The following is a 25,328-nucleotide window of genomic DNA, read 5'->3' on the forward strand; positions in this document are numbered from 1 at the left end:
AAAAAAAAAAAAAAAAGAAATAAGGTACTGAAAACTCTTTGGAAAACCTAGAATGCTATATTGGTTGCATTACCTGAAAGTATATGATGGAATCAGCTTTTAAGAGTCTTATGCAAACATATATATCCACACTCAGGTTCCACTCCAGGAAAGCCAGACCAGTTGATTACATTTAAAATGATAAATAATTCCTGGAAGTAGTAAAAAAAATAAATTCCTTAAAAATAGCAAACAAATTGGCATTTGAATGTTCAACTGAGTGATAGTTGGTGCAGTGCAAGTTTCTTGAGTACCCACTCTCTGCCAGAACATGCCAATTAGTGTGAATACAAAGAGGAGGGTCCTTGAGAACGTTGACTTCTGAGGCAACCAAAATGCGAAGATAATTTTAATACAGTATGTTGATAATGACAGGCATGTTCTTTTGACTGTTGAATAATGTGAAAAGCGGAGGCAGGGGAAGGGGAAATGCAAGGAGTATTGGTAAGCTTGTTTGTGTATATACAATGCTGGTAAAGTGTCCAAAAGACAGTTAAAATGTGATGCATAAGTTTTTTCCCTTCTGTAGATGAATCAGAACTCCTTACTGTTCCTGATGGTTGGAAGGAACCAGCTTTTTCCAAAGAGGACAATCCCAGAGGACTCTTGGAGGAGAGCAGTTTTGCAACTTTGTTCCCAAAATATAGAGAGGCCTACTTGAAAGAGTGTTGGCCACTGGTGCAGAAAGCCTTGAATGAACATGTATGCATATTTGGTACATTACTTTGCTGTTGTGCTCTTACTTATGCCTTTATTTTTAAGTAAATGTATGTGTGCTGATGGATTTTTCTTTTTTAAAGATGCCAGCTTAGCCGGTTAATTTGGTTCCTTTGGTACCAAAGGAACTTTGGTATTTTAAAGTCTAGGTAAGCTTCATTCTTACATTTGCTATTAATTTTGTGAATTGTGAATTACTTTGAAAATTCTGCATAGATGTGGTATTTAGGAATTGAATTTCAGACTGTGTGAAATTCAGCTGTAAAGTCCAAATTTCAGACTGCCTGCTGTAGTCCCTGTACCTGTCTAATTTGAGTCACGTTCCTGAATTGCTTACCTTTCATATTAAATTAAAGGTGGCCAACTTTCTCCCATTCATTGCTGCTACCATGCCCCTTGAGCACTGGATTTTTTTTTTGTTTTTCATACTGAGGATTGAAACCTAATTTTTAATGGGTATAATGAGCCTTTAAAAAAATCAATGTATTACCTGTGATAAAAGTAATAATATTTTATGAAGCTATTGGTTTAGTTGTGTGTGTACACGTGTAAAAATCCTTCTACTAGGTTTCAGTGCTTATTATTTTTGAAAAGAACAGAGATAAGTAAAGCAATGAAATCTAATAGAAAGCCCATATATGGCAACCTGATTTATGACTGAGGAAGCATTGCAAAGCCATGAGGAAGGATAATTTAATCAAGAGTCTGCAACTATTGGTTTTCCATTTGGAAATAATACAATTTGATTCTTACTTTATGCCACACAGAAAATTCAATTCAAGGCGAATTAAGACAAAAATGTAAAAATAAAATCCTGAAAGCTATAGAAAAAAGTGAGAATATTTAATCATTATATTTTGTAAAGAGAAAAAATTTTAACAAGACACAAATTATAAAGGAAGCTATTTACAAAATAGATTACATTAAAATTTAAAAAGTCTGTTCATCAAAGGATAGAAATGAAAAGAACAGCTACATACCAGATAAAGTCATTGCAACACAAAGTAAGTTGTGGCATAAAATGGATTTCTCACTGTGGGACTGCTCTGGAGTTGGTTGTGCCTTGGGCTTGAAGATGGCTTGACAAGCTGCATCTGGGATTGGATTTATTTTTTTTTTTCTTGTAAACTCACAGAGAGCCAACTACCAACACTCATTATGTCAAAATATTCTTCAGATTAGGCTCATGAGTGAGAAAAGAGTATTTATATTTGCTTTATTAAAATCTGTTTCATCCTACTGAGAGTTAATGCTTAGTTTTTCTAATTGTTGCTGAACCTATGATAATTTGTTTTTACTTTGTATTTAATCTCCTAACCAACTAGAAAAAAGTCTGAAAGTCAGTTCTCACCCAAGGGAGCAGATTGGAAATTGGAGGTGGGCCCAGAATAGAGAAGCTATACAGCTTTTGGTGTTTACCTTAATCAGGTCTTTAAGTTTAGCCTCAATTAGATTAATTTACACTTTTTAAACTAGAGGTAATTTGTATTCCTGTAGATACAAAGTTTTCTAAAACCAAATATAAACGATTTCAGTTGCTCTAGTTTCTTAAATCGTGTGAAGTATGAAAGTAATCAACTGTTCATTATTTATATTTAGCTACCTAGTTTCTTCAGGGAGGGAATTGATAGGATTAGAGAGATGGATTAATGGCACAGATACTAACAGTTTGGTTAGGGTAGGCTGCGTCATGATCTAAAACTGAATTCATTTTTAGACAACTGCTTGTTTTCTGTTTCCTTCTTTCTGTAGCACATAAATGCAACCCTGGACTTGATTGAGGGCAGCATGACTGTTTGTACAACAAAGAAGACCTTTGATCCATATATCATCATTAGGGCCCGAGATCTAATAAAACTGTTGGCAAGGAGTGTTTCATTTGAACAGGTAAATCTAAAACTAGAGAGACTTCATTTGCATCAGCATTAAACTACCTGTATCACTGTATATTTCTCTTCTTCTCTTCCTTCCACAATTAGTTTTCCGGTTTGTGCTTAATATCATGAGCCTTGGCTGGGGAAATAAATGTAGCCATAAATAATATTGATAAGAGTTTTTGTTTTTCCAAAAGGCAGTACGAATTCTTCAGGATGATATTGCATGTGACATTATTAAAATAGGTTCTTTAGTAAGAAATAAAGAAAGATTTGTCAAAAGAAGACAACGGCTTATTGGTCCCAAAGGATCTACCTTGAAGGTACTTACTTTTTATCAGTAGAAAACTTGTCTTCTTTATCATTATTTTTGCGGGGTACTAAATTTTAACCTCTTTTTCTTTTGATACAGGCATTGGAACTCTTAACAAACTGTTATATTATGGTTCAGGGAAATACAGTTTCAGCCATTGGACCCTTTAGTGGTTTAAAAGAGGTGAGAACTATTTATTATGTTTATTTAATTTTTAGCAGAAAACAAAATAATTTGGCTATAATAGTTCATTAGATAATAACTTGCTTTGTAATTTTTTTTAAGAATCTATTATCAGATTGATAGATACTTCGTAGGTCATGTAAATTGAGGGAGTGATCACTTCTAGACCCGAACATATTATATCCAACCTTTGGCTCCTGTGGAGATAACCATTTCGGAATTGGGTCTGTGCACTATCATTCCTCCCTCTACAAAATGTAAATGGGCATTTCAGATCTTTAGTCTGCAGCATGTATGGGAACATGGTACAGTGAGTGACACGGGCACAGACGGTTGGAAAATTGCACAGAGATCTAGTTACTTGCAGCAATGTGTACAGCCAGTAGAGGTCAGACTCTAAAAGCTTTTCTTCAAGATACACTGTATTTATTTTTTTGAATTTGAGTCGAATGTTTAATGTCTTCATGAACATTTTCTTTAACTTCTCAAATTAAATGTTATGAGAAAATCTGTGAAGCAAACACTGTTTCTGTTAACTCCTTTTGGTGCTGTTACTATCAGGATCCGGATGTAGGTTGTGCCTACATCTAGGGCCTTCAGTGGTAATTCTGTTGGCCATCTTTCTCGTAAATTGCCCCTTTCTCATGGAACAATAATAACTTATATATGTCAGATAACTTATAGTTTTATAAAGTCTTTGAAATATATTAGTTCTATGACATTTTTGAGGTATATAGTTTATAAATGAGAAAGAGGGAATAAGGAAATTAAATGACCCTTCTACATGAAGTGCAATCCTAGTATTTTCTGACTCTAAATGCAGCTCTCTTCCCTTTAAATTCCATAGATCCCGAGTTTTCCGTTAGTTCTACATACCACATTTTAGGAGTAGTTGAGAAACTGCATTGTATTCAAGGGAGGTTGAGGTCGACTATTCTTGTAAAAGATCTCATTAGAGCAGTAGAAGGAACTACTATTAGCAGCTTCAATTTAATAGCCATTTCCTGATTTGTAGGATATTTTACAAGACGTTAATCCTCTTCTACCCAGTTCATTAAAATCTTTATTGGTAACTACTTCCTTTTCTTTTGCAGGTGCGAAAAGTAGTCCTAGATACTATGAAGAATATTCATCCAATTTATAACATCAAAGTGAGTGGTTGTCACACTACTTTGAGCTGCAGAAAGCTTTCTTGAAATTATGTTTTATACAAGTCTACTTTACAAATAGTTAAAGCACAGCTATTTGGGTGAATTGGAGGTGAAATTCAGCCCACTCAGCTTTACCCTAGTCCTGTAGTTACTCCTTTGGAAGAACGTCTTCATGGAGCACGGGGTGAAAACTATTGGTGGGGATACTATAATGTATTCTGCTGTTCTGAAATAATCGAAGTGAACATCAAAATTTGTGGTGGATGATGTCGATCCAGTTTTCTTAGATTATGAGCCCATATGATACATTTAAAGATGTGAATTCTGCCCTTTTCTATTAATAAAATCTGGGCTATCTCAGATTGCATTAATACCTTTTTTAGTACTTAACACTCAAATTGTAGTCCCTTTGAGAGAGTTCTGTTACATCCCTGTATGCACAAAGTTTGTGATTGTACTTGAAAATGTAGCCATGGTATTAACAAGCTGTTTTATGATGGGTGTTTGTTGAGTGACTCACTTACATTTGATGAAAAGTTAAAAGCTCACTGTTGGATTAGGGTGAAAATGATTTTGAGTTACATTTGACATTACAGATACAAAGAAAGCTAGTCGTGCATCTGATACCTGGTTTACATTCTTTGATGTCACAATGTATTTAGAAGTCAAATGGAAATATGAGAATATTGGGCGTTGTCTAATCATGGAAAAGTTTATTCTACTTTTGTCTTTTCCTATGGGAATTCAGTTGCTGCCAACTAATTAACAAAGCTCTGCTATGAAGTTGAATTTTAAAGGTTTTAATGAAATAGTAATTCTCTGCTATAAACTTGAATTTTAAAGATTTTAATGAAATAATTGAAATTAAATTATTGAAATTAAAGATTGAAAAGCTGAGTTAGTTTTATTTTTACCTTGTTAATAATTCTGCATTTTTTAACCTAAAATTTATAACAGTTTTCTGAGGTTTGGTTAATTGTACATGTTTAAGAGGACATATCTTTCTGTTTAGAGAATTGGTATAATTCCACTGACGAGACTGGGGAACGGTCCCTTCTTTTATATCATTTATAGAAGTCAATATTTATGATATCTTAGTTTAAGAAAGGTGTAAATTTTGAAATTAAAAAGTTTTACTTTCTTTATATGTTGGATGATAAAGACCTTAATGATTAAAAGAGAATTGGCAAAAGATTCTGAGTTAAGATCACAAAGTTGGGAAAGATTTTTGCCGCAGTTCAAACACAAAAATGTGAATAAACGCAAGGAACCAAAGAAGAAAAGTGTTAAGAAGGAATACACACCATTCCCACCACCCCAGCCGGAAAGTCAGGTTAGTATTGAATGTTAGACTTTGTATGAGAGAGAAACCATTTTAATCTATTTTGTCAGAAGCTTTATTGAAGGTATTTTCAGTGGAGTGTGTGTGGACGAAGCAACTAAGTTGTAAAGGCATGTTCTGAGTGTATAGCTGTGGGGAAGAGGGTCTTTAGATGGAGTGTAAACGGGAGGCATCGAGGTGTGGTTGGTATCAATCGTGTCACTGTCGCTACTGTAAATGTTCCACAAATAAAAAATACTCCACAGCTTAACCCACAGTACTCTGCGTTAGCAACATTCTGTGACCGTGCACTACACGACAGGTTCCATTTCTTAAATAGTAAATTCTAATGTCTATCCTTTTTGAAAATTATGAATTCCTCCCATTTTGTCAGCTGTTTTCTGCTTTATTTCCTTTCCCACCATGACCAAATTTTGTTTTCTTTCTTGCTATCACTTATTTTCTTCTATGCTTTTTGTCTTATCACATTGTCCCAGCAAAACGCTAAAACCTTGATCAGTCCAAAAACTCGACTTCTTTCACATATTGTGGCTAACAGACTAAACTAGAGAAACTCCAATCTTTGGATTAAATCCACCAGAAGTCCACGTTTCCAGCCTCAGATAGGTCCTCGGTATTGTCTGGTAACTCACCCTCTTAGCACCCTCTCACTTTTTGGCACCTGATACAGGCATTTTACTTCGCTGGAATATTTGAGACCATTAAACAAGAATTCCTTCCCTCCTTCTTCCCTCACCTGTAATTTTCCTGCATTAATCCTTTCTGCTTGTTCCTTGCATTCCATCTTACCTGTATCCTAGGAGCTCTTCCTTCATTACTCCCTCCCTTGGATTATCTTCAAGTCTTCCCTCTTTACTGATTCCTGCTCGGCATGTAAACCCGTCCCTTCCTCTGTACCATCTTTTTTCTCCACAGCTCTGTGTTGGGAGTTTTTAGGAAAGGTTTGATGTTGGGTCAAAAGGGAATTGTGGTGATCATGGTGAGCGTCGTGCAGTCTATTCTAGAAGGAGGAAGTAATAGTTGGGGAAGGCGGAGTGATCCACTTACTAAGCCCTGCTTCCGTAGTCCCTGCCGTACCTCTTCTAGTCCTGTCCTGGAGTCAGTAATTGACTGGTCTTTCCTTCCTGCCCCTGCGAGCTTCTTGAAATAGCCGTGTCTCAGTTGACTTTTTCTGAGGCTTAATCACTGTGTGACTGGGCAAGTTATCTCATCATGTTTTGGTTTCTCTATATGTGAAATGGGGTTAATGAGATTAAATGAGTTAGTAATCTTAGAGCTTGGAACAGTGCTGTCCAAATGGGGAATCGGTTAGAAACATTATTATATATGTTGCCTCTGTTAAATGAACGCTGTTGCTTTCTCAGTAGCCGTCCCACCCTGACGATTCTTGCTTTCATTCTGCGTGCCACTCCCTTTGTTCCAGGCTCTTCTTTCTTTTTGTCCCTTGTTCTGTACCTTATCAAAGTACTGCTTGGGTCTCTTCACTCTCCTAAAAATCAGTAGTCATTTCTATGTTGCACCCCACCTCCTTCACCAGGCATTCAGGCCCCTTCATGCTTGCCCCAAACTGTCTTTCCAGTCTCTTCTCACACTTCTCTGCAGCACTGACCTTCGATCCCCTCAAACTCTTCTGGTGTGTCAATGAGCACATCACCTGATTTCCCACCTCTGTGCTTTTGTGTGTTATTCCCCTCAGCTTAGAAGATGTTTCTTTTTTAAAAATTAACTGTTTATGAATTAATCAGATTAGGGATTCCACGGTTTTTACCCTAAGGATATTGTGAATTTCTTACGAAATGGCTCACCTACCTTATTTCTGATGTAAACACTGTTTTCATAGATTGATAAAGAATTGGCTAGTGGTGAATACTTTTTGAAGGCGCATCAGAAGAAGCGACAGAAAATGGAAGCAATAAAGGTAAGGCTCTTTTTTTTTTTTTTTTTGAGACGGAGCCTCAAGCCATCCCCCTGGGTAGAGTGCTATGGCCTCACAGCTCACAGCAACCTCCAACTCCTGGGCTCAAGCGAGTCTCCTGCCTCATCCCTCAGCCTCCCAAGTAGCTGGGACCACATGCGCCCGCCACAGCGCCGGCCATTTTTTGGTTGCAGCCGTCATTGTTGTTTGGCAGGCCCGGGCTGGGGATTCGAACCTGACACCTTAGGTGTATGTGGCTGGCGCCTTAGCCGCTTAAGCCACAGGTGCAGAGCCAAGGTAAGGCTCTTTGTGTCGAGCTCTCAACATTAGTAGCAAAGGTCACAGGTACTTAGATTCTTATTTAACTTGAATTCTATTTCATTAATGTCCTTTTTCTTAATAATGTAGGCAAAACAAGCAGAAGCTCTTAGTAAGAGACAAGAGGAAAGAAACAAAGCTTTTATTCCACCTAAAGAAAAACCAGTTGTGAAACCAAAGGAAGGTAATACTCATTTTTAACCCTTGATATGGTACAAAAGTCTGTTATCTCTGAAAAGTAACCTCATAATGTGAATTCGTCTGAATCTCTGAGTCTTAGGCAAAGAAATCACTATTTGTTTCATCAGTTCTTTTAGCATTTCATTAATAAATAATCCTAGGGACAAGAGGTGACTGAGATGGAGGTGATTTATAATTTAGTAGCATCTGATGCCTGTTTCAGATTAACAGCCCTTCCTCTAACTTCTGATTTGTGCTTGGGAAAGACTCTTTGTTGTGAAAGATATAAGCCCAGAGCAGTCAGTGTATCTTTTGTAAAAATAAAAGTAAAGGAGCAGCAGATCCTGAGCCCTGCTGTCCTGCCTCTCAGAGGGGCTCATCAGAGGTGCGCTTTTCTTTTCCTCAGTTATGTGATCAGTGGCGTTTAATGTAGATTTTTTCATCACCTTGGACAAAAGGACACTGACAAAATGACTAATGGTTTTATTTAATAGTTACTAAAAAGACACTAAAAGAAAATATTCCTGTGTCCTTTCTACTACCGGATTCTGATTTTTCCTTTTCCTTTCCACATTTTCTTTTCCTTGTAACACTTGTCTCTTCCTGTGGTCCCCCTCCAAGTGAACATTGGCCCAGTGAGGGAAAGGGCTCACCAGCAGTGTTGTACAGAAACTATTGGTCAGAAACAGATGTACCACATTGTGTTATTCTTACATTGCTCTAGTGTCAGTAGCATTAAAAACAACTGTTTTCTGTGGAGATCACTGATAACCATAATTTTCAGTTTGTACAACTTGTCAGTTAAATACTTTGAAGGCACTCGATAGCTAGTTAACCAGGACCCATAATGATTAAAAATGGAAAGTACAGACTAATCTCTATGTTGCTCCAGTTCTTGGGTTGTCTGTATGATGATGTTTTATCTCGTGATTCTTCTATGCTCTCAGTATTGTACTTTAAGTGGTAAGAAAAAGTTGGATTTTTTTTTAATGCTTTGTTTTGCTTAGGCTTTTGGTATGGATTAGATAGTTGGTTCTATTAGGAGGACTTGTAAATACTTTCAGGTAATTGTCTTTTTATTATCAAAATCTTGTTAAATAGTACTAGTCATTCTTTGAATTAATATTTGGAAAACTTGATTTTTTAAGTTTTTGTTTGGTATTAGATGAAGTAGATTTTGACCTATAGTTTCATAGTTAGCTAATTAAAATTACAGAGCTACATGTAATATTCTTCATGAAATGTTTAAGATGAAAAATCGGCCTACTTCAGTGTCCTCAATACATATTCTTTATTTTTTAAAACTCTAAAAAATTATATATATTTTATTTTTAATTTGTGTAGCTTCTACTGAAACCAAAATTGATGTGGCCACCATTAAGGAAAAGGTTAAGAAAGCAAAGAACAAGAAACTAGGAGCTCTTACAGCTGAAGAAGTTAAGCTTAAGATGGAAGCAGATGAGAAGAAGAAGAAGAAAAAGTAACACATAAAACCCTTCACTACAACTTAAGACACCACCTCCTTTTGTAAAGGATTTTGAGATACTAAGGCATTAGTTGCCTTATCTGGGAAAAAGAAGAATCTGAACACTTTTTTTTCCCTGAGTTTTAACATTGTTCTTTATAAATATAAATTATTGTATTCTCCATGTATTTTTGAAAAAATTTGTACTAGAAAGTGGAATGTATTGTATACATTGTGTCTGATCAGTTCTGGGCAAGTTTTGCCTAAGCATGATTTTAGGAGTAAATTTTTAGGTTTTTATATATAGATTTTTGGAACGTAACCATTGTAATAATGTCCTAGCATTTGATTTTCACTAAAATAAATGCCGGTTTTTAAATGCCTGCTGTCTAACAATAACAAGTAAATATTCAGCTTTATTCCATTTTTCAGTTTTGTTTTTTGTTTTATTCTAAGATTAAACATCTCACAAGCAGATGTTTAATCCTTTAGTTACTAATCTAAAACCAGAAAGACATCAAGTTATAAGAGAGCAGAGAAAACCAGATGTTTAGAGTGAAAGCAGTGTGTACGAGGCAAGGATAATGCCTGTAACTAACGAGGGCCACTGGAGTTAACTTAGACTCACCCAAATCTAGCTTGCTCATGTAGCAGATTTAACATGTGTAGGCTGATTACTGAAAGTCTAGCTGTGGCAGCCTAAAACACTTGTCCTAGCAGTATCATCTTTATTTTCCACTTTTCTATGGAAAAGGATTGGAGCAGTTTCTTCTCTTGAGTAAGGGTTTACTGCAGCATTTTGTTTCTGAATACACCCAGTTGTTATTGATTAAACAAATGCCATATATGAATGAGGTTCATTTTACTGGATTTTATTAGTCCAATAGAACTAAATTAGGGTATTTGTGCTTTACCAAAATGGTAATTATAACAGATAGTATGAGAATTACTGGACTAATAACGAGAAAAAGAGAAGTATATCTGTTACGTAGATATATGGGCCAGTCTGGATACGCAAGAGAGTAGTAACCTGTGAAAGAAACAGAACATCCTCTTAGATTTTCTTTCTCATAATGCAGTGATATAATTCAGATAGCTTTTATTGAAATACCAAGAGTTAGGTACATACGTGTGACTTTGTCTCGTTGTCGGTTAACTATGAAATCAAGGAGAAGAAAAATTAAAAGGGTAGGCACAGCTGAGGCTTTTGTTTTAAAGAGCTAAGTCTTTAGTTGTTGTAACCATTAACTATTGCTTTGGCATTTTGCCGTGATTTTCATGTTATTCAAGATTTATTTGTACTGAATGAGCTAATTTGGTATTTTCAAGTTGACTTTTTATATGAACTTTATATACAAACCTTTTGTGTAAAGGAAACTTCACCATCTATAAATGAAAATCACTTTATGTTTGATAACTAGCAGATAATAAGTATAATCAAAATTAAAAATTAATTCAAGGAGAAGTAATGTCAGCAATTTATTAAAATTTTTTCCTGAAAATAAGTTCCTCCCTGAGAAGAATGATACTGTATGATAATTGCAAAGAGGCAGTGACTTCTCTTTTATCCTTTATACTGTGTCATTAAATCATCAACAGAGCGTTTGGCTATCACAAGTCCTAATTCCTGGGCAGAGATCAACCTCTGAGAGAGCTGGAGCCCAGCAGGAAGGGAGGTGAGAGTTTTGTTTCTCCTTTCCTCATACCTCTGGAAGGTATGTTTTAGAAGGTGGAAGTTTTGTTTCTCCTTTCCTCATGTTCTGGAGCTGCTGGAGAGCTCTTCTACCCTCACAAGCCCAAAAGCTGTTGCCTCCAGTGAGTGAATGGAGAGCTTCTTGAGAAAAAAGCATCAGGCTGCCAGCCTCCTAGGGGTTGCTTCCCATTACCACAGACCCAAGCTGAGATGGGCAGTGGGCCCTGTGCGTCTCCTCCCCCCACTGTGTGCCTTTGTCCTCTCCCAGGGAGCTTCAGCCCCTCCGTTTTCATATTGCTCATTCCTACACAGACTGTGCCTTTCAGATGATTTGATTTTCTTTCCCCTGCTTACCCTCCCCACCCACTGCTGCCAAGAAGCACGGGTGCCCCAAAGGACAGTTGAGCCAAGACTCAGGTGCAGCTGCTTCCCCTATGCTGGTTTGTTTACTAACTGCATGGAGGTTCCCACAGCAAGTGGGGCTCACAGCTTTCCTCTTAAATACCTGCAGTAGACCAATGTGTACTCAAATTGTGAGCTCCCTGCCCACTGGCCTCCCCAGTGATGCTCCCCTGGCTGCTTCAGCAGAGCAAGGCATACACCAAAGCACCAGCACACCTTTCCCTGTCATGCTTAGGGATTCAACTTGCAGGACCTGGGCACAGGCCTACAGGCCAGATCCCATACTCAGGACTCCATCATGTTGCTTAGGGGCATGGAGGGGAGATCTGCAAACTTATTTTAGGAGGCAAGGAAGCCTGCATGGGCAAAACTGAGGAGAGTGCAATGTGAGCCCAAGCCACAGTGTACTAATGGAGCACCCCTCTCCCTATAGGAAAACCATGCTCTCAGCTTTGGGTGGAATCCTGGACAGGGAAGCTCTTATCCTGCAGCACCATTGCTGGTGAGTTCCTGTGGCCAGACTCCAGAAGGAGACCTTGGGATAGGGTAGGAGAGAGAAAAGTTAAACCCACTTCCACTGGCCAGCCTATGAGTCCTAGATGGTCCCTCTGCCACAAGAAGTTTGTCTTGGTGGACCCACTTCAGCCTCACCTTCCTGCTGCTTTCTCCAGCTGCCTGGTAGTGAACCCTTGACCCCTACTGACGCAGTTCTTCTGCCTCCCTTTGTGAAGCTTGAAGGCCGGCTTGCCTAAGCCAGTTTCACCAAGCTTCACTCCTCCACCAATCTCTGATGTGGTGGGGAATAAGAAGACTCCCGAGAGCTCCAGGGCTCTACCCACAAATAAGAAGACTCCTGAGAGCTCCAGGGCTCTACCCACTGCCTGGTACATTTACATGCTTCTGAGGGGCTAGAGCCAGTCACAGATCTCAAAAAAAACAATACTGCAGCTGGCTTTTTCCAGCAAACTCTGCCTATGGCAGGGATGACAACTTGTATAATATTTACTGACTCAATTATCCAGGCATGGCTGAGTTTTACCTAACTACTGTCTCAGAGATTTTTTTTTTAAATTAAATCATAGCTGTGTACATTAATACTATCATGGGGTACAGTGTGTGTCTCAGAGATTAAATTGCTCATCCCTATATAATTCACACTGTTAAGACCACAGGGCAGGAGAAAGAAAAGACTTCAAAGACCTCCATCATCTCTCATGAACAAGAGGCAGGGAATCTGCCAACACACACAGTACACATTGCTACAACCTACAAGTAACTACCAGCTGAGAAAATCACCACTGTTGGGTGGCACGTGTGGCTCAAAGCAGTAGGGTGCTGGCCCTATATACTGGAGGTGGTGGGTTCAAACCCAGACCTGACCAAAAAAACTGCAAAAAAAGAAAATCACCACAGTTAAAATATCTATTATCAAGATATCCCTCCAGAACCTAGAACTCCATCAAATCATCCAAAAGCAAAAGTGAAGGTGCTTACCCAACTTATGGTACAGACACCTTTAAAACTGGGAGAAGCAGGGAAGGCCATATCTAAACAAAACAAAATCTAAAAGCAAGAAGTGACAGGTGCTCAAGATGAAAAGGAATCAACACAAGAACTCCAGAAGTAAGAAAAATCACAGTGAAAGGACTGCCCAGACAGGCACACCAGCTCTCTAGCAAAGGATTCCAAACAAAATGAAAATATTGAAGTGACAAAGAATTACAAATATGGATTGTAAGGAAGCTCAATGAAATCTAAGAGAAAGTGCAAAATCAACTCAAACAAGAAAAATAAGAAGTGAATGGAAAATTTGCTGAAGAGATTGATATTTAAGAAAAAAACAACTTCTAGAAATGAAAAATTCATTTAAGAAAATACACACTGTGGAAAGTTTGAAAAATAGACTAGATAGGGCAGAAGAAAGTATTTCAGAGTTTAAAGACAACTGTTTCAAATTAACCCAGTCAGTCAAAAATAAAGAACAAAGAGGGAGAATGAGCAAAACCTATGAGAAATATGGGATTATGTGAAATGGCCAAACAGACGAATCATAGGCATCCCTGAGGGTGAAGAAGAAAAAGCACAGATCTGCAAAATCTATTTGAGGGAATGATGGAGGAAAACTCCCCTGGTCTTGCTACAGATTTAGACATCCAGATAAAAAAGGTAAATGAACACCTGAGAGATTAACTGCAGACAGGGAATTACCAACACATGTAGTCATCAGATTTGCCGAGGTCAACATGAAGGAGCTATGTGGCAAAAACCTAAAGTAACTTAAAAGGAAAACTCATCAGGGTTGATTGCAGAATTCTCAGCAGAGACGTTACAAGCAAGAAGAGATTGGCGACCCATCTTCAGTCATCTTAAACAGAACAAGTGCCAGCCTACAATTTTGTCTACTGTAAAACTAATTTTCATAGACTTTTCCAGACAAGCACACACTGAGGGAATTTCTCATGACTGGATCTGCCCTATGGAAATACTCAGAACAGCATTTCACATGGATCAGCACAACTGTTAAGACCAGTGTAGAATCCAAAAGCTAAAGCCTACAGCTTATACAAAACAATAGCACAAGAGGGAAACAAAGCAATTATGTACTATCCAACGTGATGAACAAAACAGCAACCCACATGTCAATTCTATCACTCAACATTAACAGCATGTATGTCCCCACTCAAAAGATATAGGCTGACTGAATGGATAAAAAAATTCAACCAACCCAAGTATCTGTTGTCTCCAGGAAGCACTTCTAACCCATAAGGACTCACACAGACTCAAGGTAATGGGATGGAAAAAAAGTTTCCATGCAAATAGAAATGAACAGACAGCAGGCATAGCTATTGTCACATAAAATTAAATTGACTTTAAATAAAAAAAAGGTAGTTGTTATATAATAGTAAGGGGAGCAGGGACAATTTAACGAGTAGACTTAACAATTCTAAATATATATGCATCTGACACAAGAACTCCCAGAGTAATAAAGCAAATTCTACTAGATCTAAGCAAAGAGATAAACCCTACCATTTAAAATGTCAGAGACACCAACACTCCACTGACAGAGTTAGACAGATAGATCACTGAAGTAGAATATAAAGATTGGGCTTAAATGCAACTCTAGAACAAATGGACCTAACAGATTTACAGAACATTCTACCCTCAAACTACTAAATATACATTTTCTCATCAGCACATGAGACATTCTCCAAGATCAATTATATGTTAGTCCACAAAACATGTGTCAATAAATCTAAAAAAATCAGAAAATACCATGTATTTCCTTGACCACAGAATAAAAGAAAAAATTAATGCTCACATCTACACAAAGTCCTGTAAATTAACCTTCTGCTGAACAATTTTTGGGTAATCATGAAATAAAGATGGAAATCAAAAGATTCCTCAAACTGAATGACAAAGGAGACACAAAATCTATGAGATTCAATAACCGCAATTTAAGGGGAAGGCTTCAAATGCCTTCATCAAAAGGACAGAAAAATCACAACTAAACATCTAATATCACCTCTAATGAACTAAGAAAGGGAAGAGCAAACCAAACCCACAAGGCAGCAGAAGAATGAAAATAGCAAAAGTCAAAGAACTAAACAAAATGGAAAACAAAAAATACTAAGGATCAAAGAGATAAAAAATTGGTTCTTTGAAAAGATAGCAAAATTGTTTGACCTCTTGCTTGATTAACCAGAAATAGAAGTGAAAGGACTTGATCAGAAAAGAAAAAGGAGATATTACAATTGACAGCACAGAAACACAAAATCTTACCTGTTAGCACTAACAAAAAACTTTATTGCACATATGCTAGAAAATGCAGAGGAGATAGACAAATTTTTGGAAGCATGTAACCTCCCAAGACTCAATCAGGAAGGAATAGAACTCCTAAATAGTCTAATAATGAGCAATGAGATTGAGCAGTAATAAAAAATATTTTTAAAAAACCCACACAAAAAAGCCCTGGACCAGATAGATTCATGGAGGAATTCTACCAGAACCACAAAGAAGAGCTGGTACCCATATTGCAGAAATTATTCCACAACACCCAGAAGAAGGGAAGCCCACTGACTCATTCTAAAAAGGCAATATCACCTTGGTACCAAAGCCACAAAAAGATAATAAAAAGAAGAAAACTGCAGACCAATATTTCTTTTTTTCTTTCTTTCTTTCTTTTTTTTTTTTTTGAGACAGAGTCTCTACCTTGGGTAGAGTGCCGCGATGTCACAGCTCACAGCAACCTCCAACTCTTGGACTTAAGTGATTCTCTTGCTTCAGACTCCCAAGTAGCAGACTACAGGGTCCTGCCACAATGCTTGGCTATTTTTTGGTTATAGTTGTTGTTTGGTGGGCCACTCTGGATTCAATTCCGCCAGCTCCAGTGTATGTGACTGGCGCCCTAGCCACTTGAGCTACAGGTGCCAAGCCCAATATTTCTTATAGATATAAAAATCCTCAATAAAAACTAGCAAACCAAATTCAACATCATATTAAAAAAAAAAAAAAAGGATACACCATGACCAACTGGGCTATATCCCAAGGATATGATGGTTCAACATACATAAATCAATAAATGTGATTCACCCCATAAACAGAAGCAAAAACAAAGACTATATAATCCTAATAGATGCAGAAAAACCATTTGACAAAATCCAGCACCTCCCAAGACAAAAACCCTCACAAACTAAGCAAAGAGGAATATATGAGGTATGATGATTAAATTTGCAAAATCATCCTAGAAAAAGTGCTACATACTTCATTGCTGAGTGTCACTATAGTCACCTGTGAAGTACTTGCCTTGAGAAGCTATGCACTGTTGCCAGCGCCTAGTCCACCCTTCAAAAACATTTTGGAAATCTTTTTCTGAAATGTCCATCACAGCTGTTGTCCTATTTCTCTACATTTCCTGAATGCCATCAAAATACTTTCAATATTTCCTCTATATGTAATTGGGAGCCAGATCAGGTGAGTAGGGAGGCTGTTCTAATACAGTTATTTGTTCATGGGCTAAAAACTCCCTCAGAGACAGTGCCATGTGAGCTTCTGCATTGTTGTGATGCAAGAGCCATGCGTTGTTGGCCAAGCTTTTCAGTTAAGACTTTTGTTTCTCTATCAATGTTTACATGGGTTTGCTACACTTCTTACAGCTGATGATTTTGACGCACAATATGATGAATTTTTGCCATGTTTTTATCATTTCTGCTTGTAACTGGCTGCCATAACTTCTCTTTACCAAAGACACTTTCTCTCCCCTCAGAAAAATGTTTAATCCATTTGTACACTGTATTTTTCTTCATGGCATTATCCCCATAAATTTGGACTAGCACATTCCTGATTCACTTCCATTCTTGCCAAGTTTAACAAGAAATTTACAAATGTTCGTTTGTTACTCTAAGCTCCAACATTTTCATTTCATGACAGCTCACAAAAACATGCATCAACAACAATAATGAACACCACTCAGCAGTAATACACTGCTACTTATTGACAGGAACACAACTGAGAGACATTGATACACCCAGATTATTAAACCTTTCTGCGTTGTTTGTACAGTGTGGCCAACATAAGTATGTGGTACCACATTTGCAAACTTAATTTTCAGATCTTGTATCTCAAAATTATAGAGGCTATATATGACATACTCACAGCCAACATCATACTGAAGGTAAGAAACACTCCCCCCGAGAATTGAAATGTGACAAGGGCATCCGTGGTCACCACATCTATTTAACACACTATTGGATGTCCTAGCCATAGCAATTAGACAAGAAAAGGAAATATAGTGTATCCAAATGGAGAAAGAGGTGGTCAAACTATCACTTGCTGAACATATGATCTTGTATCTAGAAAATCTCCAAAACTCCCCCAACAGACTCCTGGAATTGATAAATAAATTTAGTAAAGTCCAGGTTAAAAAAATTAATTTACACAAATCAGTAGTATTTCTATATACCAATAACAATCATGCTGAGAGTCAAATAAAAAAACTCAATACCATTCACAGTTGCTACCAAAAAAATAAAATACTTAGGAATATACTTAACCCAGGAGGGTAAAGATATTTACAAGGAGAACTACCAAAGACTAAGAAATGAAATCAGAGATGACGCCAACATATGGAAAAACATATCACACTAATGGATTGGTAGATTTACATGGTTATAATATCCACCTTGCCCAAAGTGACATACAAATTCATTTTATGCTTCATTTGGAACCACGAAAGATTCTGAATAGCAAAAGCAATCTTAAGCCAAAAGAACAAATCTGGAAACATCACATTATCAGACTTTAAATTATAGTAGAAGGTAAAAGCTATGGTAACCAAAATAGCATGGTGTGGTACAAACATAGAGACATATGGCAAAGGACCAGAAGAGAAATGGATGTAAAACCATCCACCTACAACTAACTGATATTTAATAAAGCAGACAACAACATACACTGGGGAAAGGAAGGCCTATTCAGTAAATAGTGCTGAGGAAATTGAATAGCTACATGCAGAAGAAAGGAAAAGGACCTCTATCTCTTGGCATAAGAATTCTAGAAGAAAATTTAGGAAAAAATCTTATAGACCTTGCCCTAGGCAAAGAATTTTTGACTAAGACCCCAAAGGCAATTGCAGAAACAACAAAAATAAATTATACTTGATTAAAGTAAAAAGTTTCTGCCCAGCAAAGGAAATAATAGAGCAAACAGCCTACAGAATTAGAGAAAATATTGACAGACTATTTATCTCATGAAGGGCTAATATCCAGACTACAAAGAACTCAAATCAGCAAGGAAAGAACAAATAACTCCATTAAAAAGTGGTCAAAAGACACGAACAGATGTTTTTCAAAAGATTATAGACAAATGGCCAGTAAACATGAACAAATGCTCAACATCTCTAATCATCAGGGAAATATAAATTAAAACTACAATGAGATACTACCTTTACCTTGTCAGAATCAGTATGATTTAAAAAGTCAGAAAACAATAGATGCTGGCATGGGTGCAGAGAAAGAGACACTTACACACTTTGTGGGACTGCAAATAAGTACAACCTCTAAGCAAAACAGTATGGAGATTCCTCAAAGAAATAAAGGGTAATTCAATGCAGCAATCCCACTCTGGGTCTGCCCCCAAAGTCACACGGGCATAGAGAGAAATAAAAGTCTTTGGAAATCAAGATGGAGGAGGCAAAGAAATCCTACCTAACGATACAATGAACACTAACTATTACAGTGATGCCAGCTAATAGCTTTGCATTACAAAATCTAACCATGTAATAAAACATTTGTACCCCACTAATATTTTTAAAATAAAGACAAAAGATGTGGTTTGCTTTCTTAAATTAATATTAATGATATATTTATTCATAGATCAGTAACCATTGCTTTGATTGTTATTTATGCCAATTTCCTTGAAAATGGCTATTAGTATGTAAAAAAAGATCACATTCTTTTTTTCTTTTTTTTTGCAGTTTTTGGCTGGGGCTGAGTTTGAACCCGCCACCTCCAGCATATGGGGCCAGTGCCCTACTTCTTTGAGCCATAGGCGCTGCCCCAAGATCACATTCTTAATTCTGTAGAAAGTTACAAGATTTTCTATTGCATTGTTTTATGGTTATATTATTTCTTTTACTCACCACAGAGATTGTCCAAGCACTTGTCATTCTTGGGGCAGGCACTGCACGGGGCTCCTGTCTTGTATGGCCACGTGGGGTAATTTCCTCTGAAAGTTTAACATTGTGTATTAGGGATTTTTAATTGGAAATCACTGTTAATCCTTAACTACATCAAAACGAATAGTATTTGGACATCAAAAGATTCAGAGGATTTAAATAGAAGTGAAGAGAGGCAATCAGAAATGGAAAGGTTTTGCAGAGGTCATTCTATATACCTTTGTCTATGAGCTTATGTTTTTATCTATGTCATCTCATTTAGTTATAACAGCTCTGGGAGGGATTTTTTATTTCTGTTTTACAGATAAGGAAATTAAGTATGTCAGACACTAGCAACATGTCCTAGATCACAATTTATACATGTCAGAGTCCAGGGGGAACCTAGAATTGTCTGATCCAGGAAAATGCACCCTTTTTTTACCCTCTGACATACAGGGGGACAGAAACTTTGTGTGCAATGTACTATGTTAAACTATTTTAAATTATACACAAACTTTCTGGACACCCTGTGTATGATTACTGCCATTCAAAAACTTGTGTGTCTTAGAGATGATGACCTGCATTTACTCTCCTCAGTCTACCAAATCCTCCATAGTTTTAATTGGATAGAAAACATTTAGCTAAGGGATAAGTGCTGTCCAAAAAAAGTAAACAAATAACAAGAGAGATGGGGAAATTTTTAAAGTACAATTTGTTTTTATATAAAAGATGTGATATGGCTGGTTGCGATGGCTCAGGCCTGTAATCCTAGCACTCTGGGAGGCTGAGGCGGAAGCATCACTAGAGGTCAGGAGTTTGAGACCAGCCTGAGCAAGAGCAAGATCTTATCTCTCCCCAAAACAAAATATCAGCCAAGCATGGTGGCATGTACCTGTAGTCCCAGCTACTCACGAGGCTGAGGGAGGAGGGTTGCTTGAGTCTGGGGATTTGAGGTTACAATGAGCTATGATCTATGATGATGACACTGCACTCTACCCTGGGAAACAGTGCAAGACCCTGTCTTCAAAAAAAAAAAAAAAAGAAAAAAAAGAAAAGAAAAGAAGATGTAATACAACTAATAGATAATAGTTACTGAGCGCTTACCATGTGCAAGTCACTGTTCTAAATACCCTTGAATGGAATAATCTTCACAGCAACCCTATGAAGAAGGTTTTATTGCTTATTTATCACCCTCATAGAGACAGATGCTGAGGTGCAAAGTTTTTGACCAAGATCACAGACTGGAAAGTAAAGTGATAGTCTGACATTTTACAGCCCTGTAAATACCTTCAGATAGTAATGGCGAGAAACTGTGCATTTATCTCAATGAACTGCCATTTCACTGATGTTTTTTGGAATGCAGCTTTTGGAAAGAAGTTCTTAACTTTTTTGGGTCATGATAACTTCTGTCTGTCTGCTGAAGCCTATGAATTCTTTCTCAAAGTAGTTTGTTTTTAAATGAATAACATAAAATACATAGGATTATAAAGGAAACCAAGTAAATTGAAATAGTTAATCAAAATATTTTTAAAAGATTTGTGATATAATAAGAAAAAGATTTGTGATATACCATTTTATCTATTAAGTAATAAATAAGATCTAGCCAGGGGCTACTAATTTCACAGTAGTAATGACCATAAACTAAGTTTTGATATCTCTGTAGCAATTGGAATATGATATGAAAATGTTATTGATTTTACAAAGATAAAGATATTGCTAATTCAGTTATTATTAACAATATTATTAGTTATTATTAGTTATTGCTAATGCAACCATGATTGTTGTCTTCACAATGAAAGGAAATGTTATTTTCAGTAGAAGTTAGTGAAAATAAAAACATAACCTTTTTTGTAATCTGAATCATACGGCCTCCTCTTTCCAAAACTATCCATTTACTTCCAAAGTTAAGCTCTCTCCCTTTAGAGACACAGTTTTATAAGAATGACTCATTTCCAACCCCAAATATATGTTCTGATCTCATTTAGCTCCAAATTAATCCATGTATCTTCAGAAAATTAAATTTACCCCATGCTTATAATAAATAAATAGCAAGAAGACATGGGGAAATGTTTAAAGTACAGTTTATTTTTACATTAAAGATGTAATATGACTAATAGCTGATGATTACTGAGCACTTGGAAAAAGTCAGTCAAATATAAAAGAAATTTTGATAGCAATCATAAAAAATGTCCAAAATAGACATTAATAATTGGAATATTTTTCATTGTTTAAAAGCTTGTTTTGGCTTGGCGCCTGTGGCTCAAATGGCTAAGGCGCCAGCCACATACACCTAAGATGGTGGGTTAGAATCCAGCCCAGGCCCATCAAAACAACTATGGCTGCAACCAAAAAATAGCCGGGCATTGTGGTGGGCACCTGTGGTCCCAGCTACTTGGGAGGCAGAGGCAGGAGACTCGCTTCAGCCCAGGAGTTGGAGGTTGCTGTGAGCTGTGATGCCATAGCACTCTACCCAGGGGGATAGCCTGAGGCTTTGTCTCAAAAAAAAAAAGCTTGTTTCATTCCCCAAGAAGAACAATAAAAAAATAAATAAAAGCTTGTTTCATTGTTAAAAATGCTTAGGCAGTTGAAGACCACAATGGAACACAGCTAGAAATAAATAACAAGAGGAACCCACAAAGCTTCTGCACAGCAAAAGAAACATTATAATGAAGAGGCAATCGCAGGAACAGGAGACTAGAATGGTTTCAATAAAATCATTTATGATACTTTTTCTTTAATTATGCATTCTAAACTACAAAGGAGAGGGAATTAAAATTCCTACTTAAAAATAAGCTAACTACCAAAGCAGTTGCAAGTTCTAAGGAAATGGTAGAATTCATTTTGGAGAAAGAAACGTGCTATCAAAAAGGGCTGGATTTGTCTAGATGGGACTCATTAAAGTATTCTGCCCAACAATGCAACAGAAAGTTTTAGTCTTTCCATTTGTAGCCAGACAGATAAGAGGGTTGGGGCTTTGGGATCCTGGGGAAGAGAGAAGACAGATCTTTAAAGAAAACAATAAATATGAATAAGGGTCCTACGCAGTAGTGGCCAAGGCACACCAGGTTGTGTACTTAGTATCTTGAAGTCAAGGTTATTTCCTCTGCTGTGCTATATATAATTCTTTCCTCCACCCTGGCTATCTGTTACCATAGCCTTGCTTAGTGATGCACAAAAGAGATTTGTAGGCATCTGGAGAATCCCAAGTAAATAAAGCAAACATTAACATATCTGAAGGGAGAGATAGACTATAACAATGGAGGGGACTTTAACACCCCTCTCATAGATATGAACAGATTGTATAGACAGGAAATCAACAAAGAAATATCAATATTCAATTATACACTGCACTTAATAACCCTAACTGGTATTTGCAGAACATTTCACCCAACTGCTGCAGAACACACAATCTTTTAATCAGCCTATAAGACATTCTCCAGAGTAGACCATGTGTTAGACCACAAAATAAGTCTGATCAAGTTCAAAAAAAGGTAGAAATCACATCAACTATCTTTTCTGACCACAACAGAATACAATGAGAAATCAATAACAAGAATAAACCAGAAAGCTTCCGCATAGCAAAGGAAACAATATAACGAAGAGGTGATCCCTGGAACAGAAGACACTTAGAAACTAACCATCTGACAAGGAGTCAGTAACCAGCAGAAAAACGGACAATTTAGTTAAAATGGGTGAAAAATCTTAACAGACATTTCTCAAAAGAAGTCATGCAAATTGGCAACAGGTATATGAAAAAAGTTCAACACCACTAATCATCTAAGAAGGGCAAATCAAAGCTGTAATGAGATATCATCTTACCCCAGTTAAAATAACTTTTATCCAAAAGAGAATGCAGAGAAAGAGGCAGTTCTTGTATATTATTAGTGGGAATGTAAATTAGTACAGACACTATGGGGTACATTATGGAGGTTCCTCAAGAAACTAAAAATATAACTGCCATATGGTCCAGCATTTCCATTACTGTGTATACATCCAAAAGAAAGAAATCCGTTTATTGACAATTCACCTGTACTCCCATGTTTATTGAAGCATTATCCACAGTAACTAAAATATGAAATCAACCTAAGTGTCATCAACGGATGAATGGACAAAGAAAATGTGGTCTATATGCACAATGGGCTATTATTAACCCTTAAGAAAGAATGAAATTCTGTCATCTGTGGCACCATGGATGGAACTGGAGGCTGTTAAGTTAAATAAAGCAAGCCAAACACAAAGGACAAATGTCTCATGTTCTCACTTATATGGAGGAGCTAAAAACTGTGCAATGGTGGCTACCAGAGGCTGAGGAGGGTAGAAGGGAGGGAGGTATGAAAAACAATTAATTAATTGGTACAGATAGGTGGTTTGATAAAAGAAATAAGACATAGTGTTAAATAGATCAGTAGGGTAAGTATAGTTTACAATAACCTATACATTTCAAAATAGTTAGAAGAGAAGAATTTCAATGATTCTGGTGTAAAGAAAAGATGAATATTTAAGGTGATGAATATCCCAAGTACACTATTTAGTCTTTACAAATCATATGAATGTGTTAAATTATCACCTGTACCCTGAAATTATGTATATTATGATCAATAAAAAATTGAAAATTAAAAAAAAGAAACATGACCAGACCACATGATTCAAAGGAATGTCAATAAAATTATGTGAAAAAAATTTATAATCACTAGTAATCAAAGAAATGCAAAAGAGAACAAATTAAATACTATTTTCTATTACATTAAAAAATACCAGAAATGTATAATACATGATACTGATGAAGAAGTATAAATAGGTATGACAGTGGGGGATAATTTAGCAACATGCATTGAAAAACTTCACAAATGGGCACACTCTTTCTGTACTAGTACCATTTCTAGTAATGATAGGGAAATAAAGTTACTCAAGTTTTTTAAGGAAATACAGGGATCAATCTAAATTTTTCAAAGGATGAACTGTTCTGTTACCATCAAGAATATAGACCATGAAGCTAGACGGCCAGATCCACGTTGACATTCACTATTGTTGGAACTCGGTTAAGGGATAACTCATCTTATACGTGCCTCACTTTTCTCATTTGCAAAACAGGGATAACAGGACTTATAAACATTTTATGGAGATTAAATAAGGTGACATACAGTGCTTGGCATATTGTAAGCATTATATAAACATTATCTCTCACTGTTTTTGTAATTATTAAAATCATCTTTAAAATTTTAATAAAGTGAGAAATGTTCACGGTATAATTTAGTTTAAAAAATAGAAAATGTGTATTTCTAGAATGACTGCAGCTTTCTAAATCTGTTAATGTCGCCCAAGCACACATATACAAGTTTAAAGGAAGTGGGAGAGGGGTCCCACATCTTTGGTTCCCCAACGGGGAAAACTGTACAAATTTTAATAACAGAACTGTCAAAAAGTAAATGATATAAGTTATATAAATGGATAAATGAAATTTATACTCATAGATCTTTTTGGTGTGATATTTGTATAAATACTGCCAAGTTTTTAATAAACCAGTAAATATTAAGTAACATCAACTTTTCCATTTTGTTCTGTTAATGCCATATTCATTTAGCTTAAATTCTTGACAAACATTTTAGTCTTACTATTTTTTTTTTTTTTTTTTTGAGGCAGGGTCTCACTCTTTCACCCTGGCTAGGATGTAGTTACATTATCATAACTCACTGCAACCTCAAACTCCTGGGTTCAAATGATCCTCCTGCCTCAGCTTCCTTAGTAGTGGGGAATTACAGGTGGCCACCACCACACCCAGCTACTTTTTCTATTTTTTTTTTTTTTTTTTTTATAGATTGAGTTTTGTTCTTGCTCAGCTGATCTGAAACTCCTAGTCTTAACCAATCCTCTTGCCTTGGCCTCTCAAAGATCACAGGTGTGAGCCACTGTACCTAGCCAGTCTTGCTATTCTTAAAAAAATGTGAATTTGTTTAGTATACGTAATGGGTGTACACACACATACACACAGACAAATGTACCATCTTATCAGTAAAGTAGATCTCTGGGCAGAGAAATTAAGGGTTATATTAATTTTCTTCTTCATATTTTATTATCCAGATTTTCA

At 36.6% G+C, this 25,328-nt stretch overlaps 2 protein-coding genes across 4 annotated transcripts in view; one reads left to right on the forward strand and one right to left on the reverse strand.

The window, feature by feature from the left end:
* Positions 1-12,857, forward strand: part of KRR1 (KRR1, small subunit processome component homolog) — a 16,258-nt gene extending 3,401 nt beyond the window's left edge. The window contains exons 2-11 of one of the 3 annotated variants that reach the window (XM_023509365.1): positions 569-741; positions 2,509-2,643; positions 2,828-2,953; positions 3,043-3,126; positions 4,221-4,277; positions 5,440-5,610; positions 7,460-7,537; positions 7,943-8,036; positions 11,097-11,173; positions 12,026-12,857. In XM_023509365.1, coding sequence (XP_023365133.1) covers positions 569-741; positions 2,509-2,643; positions 2,828-2,953; positions 3,043-3,126; positions 4,221-4,277; positions 5,440-5,610; positions 7,460-7,537; positions 7,943-8,036; positions 11,097-11,146 — 968 coding nt within the window. In that variant the 3' untranslated portion in view covers positions 11,147-11,173; positions 12,026-12,857. Of the gene's footprint in view, positions 1-568; positions 742-2,508; positions 2,644-2,827; positions 2,954-3,042; positions 3,127-4,220; positions 4,278-5,439; positions 5,611-7,459; positions 7,538-7,942; positions 8,037-9,376; positions 10,289-11,096 lie in introns of those variants that run through there. The other 2 variants (XM_023509364.1, XM_003783404.3) reach the window with 2 other exon arrangements.
* GLIPR1 (GLI pathogenesis related 1) overlaps positions 10,363-25,328 on the reverse strand; it is a 21,924-nt gene continuing 6,958 nt past the window's right edge. Inside the window, exons 4-6 of the mRNA XM_012801260.2 lie at positions 19,229-19,314; positions 10,627-10,653; positions 10,363-10,527 (exon numbers count right to left, since the gene is read on the reverse strand). Coding sequence (XP_012656714.1) covers positions 10,373-10,527; positions 10,627-10,653; positions 19,229-19,314 — 268 coding nt within the window. The 3' untranslated portion in view covers positions 10,363-10,372. The remainder of the gene's footprint in view (positions 10,528-10,626; positions 10,654-19,228; positions 19,315-25,328) is intronic.

Source organism: Otolemur garnettii, unplaced genomic scaffold, assembly GCF_000181295.1.
Source record: "Otolemur garnettii isolate 467f Iridium unplaced genomic scaffold, OtoGar3 scaffold00007, whole genome shotgun sequence".
NCBI classification, from domain to species: Eukaryota; Metazoa; Chordata; class Mammalia; order Primates; family Galagidae; genus Otolemur; species Otolemur garnettii.